At 37.0% G+C, this 6,468-nt stretch overlaps 1 protein-coding gene across 1 annotated transcript in view; it reads left to right on the forward strand.

The window, feature by feature from the left end:
- Positions 1-5,280, forward strand: part of LOC113079475 (protein kinase C-binding protein NELL2-like) — an 84,302-nt gene extending 79,022 nt beyond the window's left edge. The window contains exons 16-17 of the mRNA XM_026251736.1: positions 2,611-2,751; positions 4,994-5,280. Of these exons, the coding sequence (XP_026107521.1) occupies positions 2,611-2,751; positions 4,994-5,280 (428 nt within the window). The remainder of the gene's footprint in view (positions 1-2,610; positions 2,752-4,993) is intronic.
- Positions 5,281-6,468: the final 1,188 nt, after the last annotated feature.

Genomic DNA, 6,468 nt, shown 5'->3' on the forward strand with positions numbered 1-6,468 from the left:
CTTATAAATAATATTATACATCATATGATACTAAATGCTGAATATTAAAATAATTAGTAACACACACACACACACACACACACACACGCATATTCTAAAAATACAAGAACATCCATAAAGTAATAAAGTGAATAATGAATAAATTAATAAATATTTAATTTTCATTACCTCTTAATGTTCACTTGATATGATATATTTATAATATAAATACAATTATTTATATATAATATCATTAATTATATAAAAATATTATTTTTAAAAACTACATTAAAATACACTAAAACTTTAAATCTATCAAACATATATAAAATAAAAATAAATGTTTACTCATAATTGTTTAATTGATGTGATACATATGCATTAATAACGCTATCATCACCTCCAACAGTCATGGACAGAGAAAACTGAACAATGTCATTAGTCCATGACTGTTATCGCTCTGACTTTAATTAAATGCTGCTAGTAATCACCAATACAGACACAAAGTGATGATGACCGAAGATGTGGGTCACCTTTAAGCAATATCCGTTTCATTTAATTATCCTTCAGTCTGCTCTCTGAAACTCCTGATGGTCACCTGACCGCGGTGAGGCTGCGCTGTGATTGGCTGCTGATGAAGAGTGATTTCTATAACGATCTGAGAGCAGTTTTAATCAGAACATAGGCTAATCTCTCCTGTGAGTGTTTAATCATTGGGAAAATAATGAGTAATCTGAGTAATAATGGCTTTAATGTCGCCCGCCGTCTAATTTAATATCATTCCACTCGTTATGTCTGAATTACTGAAGCCATTTATCTGAAGACGGGATTGGACTGAGATGCTGCTGTTTGGACCAAACACATCTGCAGGAGAATGAAAACATGTCCAGCTCATATTTCACCTCAAGATCATAACAAACTAAAGAATGAAAAATCTGTTTTTAGGAGCATTATTATTGTTGTTTTTTCTGCATTCTCATTACTGTGTCTGAGATTATGTTTTGCTTTTGAATTATTATGTAATGTACATTTTTTCTTACTGATGATTCTCATTAGATTCTCATTACTGTAATACACTTATATCGCAATATATTACTCTTAAAATACTGTATTTCTATTAAAATTAACATAAAAGTGTAACAACAAATTCTACCATGATGCATTTACTTACTAATATATATATATATGTATATTTATAATTTAATATAATTATGATTTATATAATTGTTTAAAAATAATTAAAATAAAAAATGAAGGATTAAAATACAATTTTATAAAAATGAAAAAAATATATATATATTACATTTTCATTACATCATAATGTTTACTTGATGTGTGTAAATTTCTAAGTATGGGGTCTGTTAATTGAACAAAGCCTGTTATGTGAGAGGTAAGATCAATTAAGTCCCACCATAACGAGCTGGTCATAACATCAACATAATCTGAGATACTGAGATCACTGGAAATGAGCCTGAAATATGAAGTGTTTGTGATAAAAACAAGACATCTGGATATAAACAAAGAATATACAACCTGAATTCACTGGCGTAACCGATGGAGAAGATTCCTGGATTAATCCACAGCGCTCCGGGCCATTGTGCACTGTTCAGAAGTCAGAAACAGCTTTATTTTCATGTTTTCACACACAAGGAATTTATCAGGAGCTTACAATAGTGCAAATATACTTGATAGTGCAGACATGCATTGAATTACACAGGAAAGATGGAATAACACTAATAAATAATGCAATATAATACAGAAGTAGAAATATAGAGGGGAAAAAACATAATTGTTTTAATGAATGTACAGATTTGTTATTTACAAGTGTACTGTTTCAGAAGTTTCAGATGCTGTGTATTAATGTGTCCGTTATAATGGACGGTGTGTGGTTATTTTTCCTCTCTCTGGAGGGGTAAAGATCTTGGACGTTGGGCAGGGAACACCACTGCTGTAGTCTGCTGGCGTCTGAATCTGTAGCTGAACCAGACCAAACAGTTCTAGATGAACACAGACCAGACTCAGCGAGAGCCCAGAAGAAGTGTGTGAGCAGCTCCTGTGTCTGGATGAACTCCTTCAGGTGAAGCAAGAGCAGCTTCTGATGGACCTTTCTGTCCATGAGATGTGAGACGTGAGGCATGAAAGCAAGAGTGACGGGTCTGTAGTTTTTTGTTGTTGTTGGAGGCCGGAATGATAGTGAAGCGTGAAGCAGGAGGGAACTTCACACTGCTCCAGTGATCTGTTTACAGGCATAAACCGCTCCTAACTAATGTGTGGCTGGATTTTAATGCGAGAGACAACAGGAGATGCACTTTTTCACTGAAGGAAGAGTTATTCTGGATTATGAACTCTTAAAAACTTAAAATCATCTTAATGCTGGATTTGTTTCATCTTTTGTCTTCTCCAGACGTTCACGGATGGACTGGAGTGCTGTGGATTATTGTGATGTTTTTATCAGCTGTTCTGAGGATTCATGCAGTGCTTCTTTAGAGTTTGGTGTGAATCTCAGCATAATGTTGCTGTCTACCTTCATCATGTCTAGAGCATGTTGCCTCACGATGACTGAGGTTCATGAAGTCAGCTGAGGGTTTAGTGCAGAGATAATGAACCGCGTGTGTGTGTGTGTGTGTTCAGATATCGACGAGTGCTCGGAGGGGTTGGTTCAGTGTGACACACACTCCACCTGTGTGAACTTACCTGGTTGGTATCACTGTGAGTGTCGTGACGGTTACCATGACAACGAGGTGTACACCGCCAACGGAGAGGCCTGTAAAGGTACAGCTGTCCAAACACACACACACACACACACACACACACATACAGACTCATAAACACACACACAGGTGGGTTGGGGAGGGAAAGGAAATTTTTACTTTATTTGCGGGGCGGTCTGGGACGGGCCAAATAATTTCATAAAAGCGAGATCCCTGGTCCCTATTCTCTTAATGAGTAATGGGTGTTTTCTAGGCGTTACGTGCAATAAACCAATCAGAGTCTCATCTTCCATTCCCTTTAAAAGCCAGTTGCTCGTGCCATGACGTATTTGCTATTTACACGGCAGAATTAGGCAAGCGCTGAGACAGAACGCTTCTCTGAGATGAAACGGAGCTGCACGTGTGCGAGCAAATAGATACCCTAATACTGATAGACGCGATGACTGTCCATTATGACATGTAGCTGTAGCCATATATATAAAAATAATATAATTAGTAGTTAATTTTTTAAATTAAAAAATTTAATTATATAATTTTTTAACTACAAATAATTATGCATTGCCTTTACTTTTTCATATTTGGCATGTTTGTGTGCTGCTGTGCGTCCCTGTGTTTAATAAGCAGCGTGTATGCTCATTGTGGACCCGCCTTTACTAGTGAAGTGAAGTGACATACAACCAAGTAAGCAATGCACCTTTTAGACCAGCACGCCCATGGGCGCACAAATGGGTGCAAATGCATTTGCGAATTTAACGACGTGGAGCTGGACGGGAAAATGCGAACAGCGCTGGACTGAAACTAGCAAACACACTTGTGCTGTGCCTTGCATCGCATTGCGCCAGGTTTATGATAGGGCTCTAAGATTCTCACTCACACACAGACTCATAAACACACACACACACGCACTACATAACCAACAAAAATAATAATAGCATATCAGTGATATATTGTTGATATTGATAACATGGAAACCAAATTCATCACTTGAAATAAAATTAACAATTTCTCATTTTAGATTAAGTATAAAAAAAAAACTAAAAACTGTAATAAAAATGTATAAAAACTTGACATTAAAAACAAAAACATTTAAATGGAGGGTGAAATGCTCGTTTTCACTCAATATCCTGTTAATCTTGAGTACCTATAGAGTAGTACTGCATCCTTCATAACTCCAAAAAGTCTTTAGTTTTATTATATTCATAAGAGAAAGATAGTCTGTACCGATTTTTCCCGGAAAAACACGACCGGCTGGAGGCGTGATGTGTGGGCGGAGCTAAAGAATCACGAGCGCGAGTAACAAACCATGGCTAACAGTCAGATTCAGCGTATATTTATGATCCAGAATCAGATCCAGAGGCTGAAATTTAACAAGAGCAGCATCAGCAACGACGTCTCTATGTGGTATGTATTGAAACTGTATATATTTTCTTAGCGGTTTTGGAAAATGACTAAGTTCCACTTTATGTCGTCTTTTTTTTTTAAGCTGTACATGTGGAAAGTGCAGTTTGATGACAACATCGCATGTTGTTTACTTGATGTGCTTACACGCCGATAGCTAAGTTAACAACACAGAGATATTTGAAGCAGTTTTACTCACCGCCTGCGGTTCCAACACACGATCGTGACCCTTTTTCGTTGGGACTGCATCATCCTTAAGAAATAAATGATGTGCAAATCCGGCGTCAAACTGGGCCTTGTTTGTAAAACAAGCATCTTCGAAATGCAGGGAACAAACACAAACACTTGCACAACTCCGTTGATGCTCTGTAAAAATAAACTCCATCCACTGGTCCCTTAATGCTGTTTCTCTTTTGGTAATCTGTGCAGGGTTGTCTTGCCCTGGCAACCAAAAACACACTTCTTTTGTGACATTTGGCGACGCTCTCGCTCTGATCAGTGAAGTCTGTTGTGCTCTCAGTGCTCTGCTATACGGGAGCGCGCGCTCTTCCGGCAGAAGTGCCTCAGGACCCATATAAGGAAATTCAGCTCCATCTAACGTCACACAGAGCCATACTCGACAAAAACGAAAAACATACTCGAAAAACTTGTGACAACCCGGAAAATACTCCTTCAAACGTACAACTTAATTTTTGAAACTTTGTCCATGTTTAGCATGGGAATCCAACTCTTTAACAGTGTAAAAAACTCAGTATGCATGAAATAGCATTTCACCCCCCCTTTAATTGGATGTATAAAAAACAAAATACACAACAAAATTAGGTGAAAACCAAAATTATGAAAAATAAATATAATTTAAAATATGATGAAAACTGCACGAGTGATGTGTGTGTTTGCTGCTGCAGATGTGGACGAGTGTGTGACGGGACTCAGCACCTGTGCTAACGACACACTCTGCTTCAATCTGGACGGAGGCTACGACTGCCGCTGCCGTCACGCACACAACTGCACCGGAGACTGCGTCCACCGCGGCCAGGTCAAGCACAGTGGACAGATCTGGGTGCTGGACACTGACCGGTGCTCCATCTGCTCCTGTCAGGTCAGTGAGAGTGATGCATTCTGGGTCTCAGCTCTGAGGCGCACATTTAACCACACCATCAGTCACCACATGACCAAAAACAAGACGCTTTAATAGAAGCTTATCATCATGTAAAAACATATAACATCTGTAACGGGGAGTCAAAGGCGTTCAGATCCATGTGCAGAACTTTATTCAGAGAATGGTTGGACAGGCAGAAATCAGGAATGGCGTCAGGTATGTTAGGGGTAACCAGAATCGAAAACAGAACCAAGCCGAGATCAGGGCAGGCAGCAGATAATCAGAGTCTAAATACACAATCCAAGATCAGACACGGGAAGAACAAGCACAAGGGAAAACGCTCGGAAATGCTGGGCAGGCTAAACAAGTCTTGGCAGTGAGTGAGAGTGATTCTGGTGCTTATGTGTGTGTGTAAATGAGGTGCAGGTGTGGCAAGGAAATTGGCTGATGACTGAGGTGCAGGTGTGGCAAGGTGATAGTGATATAGTGACTCATGGGGATTGTAGTTCGGGTGTGGTGCGACAGAAGGAAGGGTGCTAGTGTCCAAGTGATGATATGGTGACATCTGGTGGTTGATGGAACTAGAAGATGCCAAAGTCCTGAGTGGAGTGCCCCATATTAGAGTTCATGGGCACTCCAGCTGATGATCGTAACAACATCAGTTACAGTATGATTCATTAACAATTATTACTATAATGAGTTAAATGCAGTTACAGAGAGACTATTAAATATTCATATGTATAGTTTAGTTTAAATTTTCCATTTTAATTTAAAAGTTTTAGTAATTTTGTTGTATTTGTCACTTTTATTAGTATTTTTAATCTGTCTATATAGCTTTATACATTTTTATTTCCGTTTTTTTAGTACAAACTAAATTAAATTAATTATGTTTTTTTATTGAACATTTATTTTATTATTTTATTTCAAGTAATAATAAATAAATAAACTAAAACAATAAAGTTGTTTTAGTTGTAGTTAACCTGAGAAATAAAAGAAAAATTAAGTGTTGTAACTCTATATTCATTTTATTGTACAAAAAAGTGTGTGTGTGTTTATGTGTATATATATATATATATAATTTAATATTACAATTCAACATTTAAAAAATATAAAAAATCTGTTCCAATTCTTAATATTTTTATAATATATTTTAAAAAATATATAAATTGAATATTACGAAAATACAGTAACATTTTCTATGAAACAAATAAGTATGAAAAATAATAAAATCTAGATCTGTGTCAAATAAAACAAAATAATTTCCAGTGACACCGTCTAGAG

The sequence above is a fragment of the Carassius auratus genome, unplaced genomic scaffold, assembly GCF_003368295.1.
Source record: "Carassius auratus strain Wakin unplaced genomic scaffold, ASM336829v1 scaf_tig00028204, whole genome shotgun sequence".
Classification (NCBI taxonomy): Eukaryota; Metazoa; Chordata; class Actinopteri; order Cypriniformes; family Cyprinidae; genus Carassius; species Carassius auratus.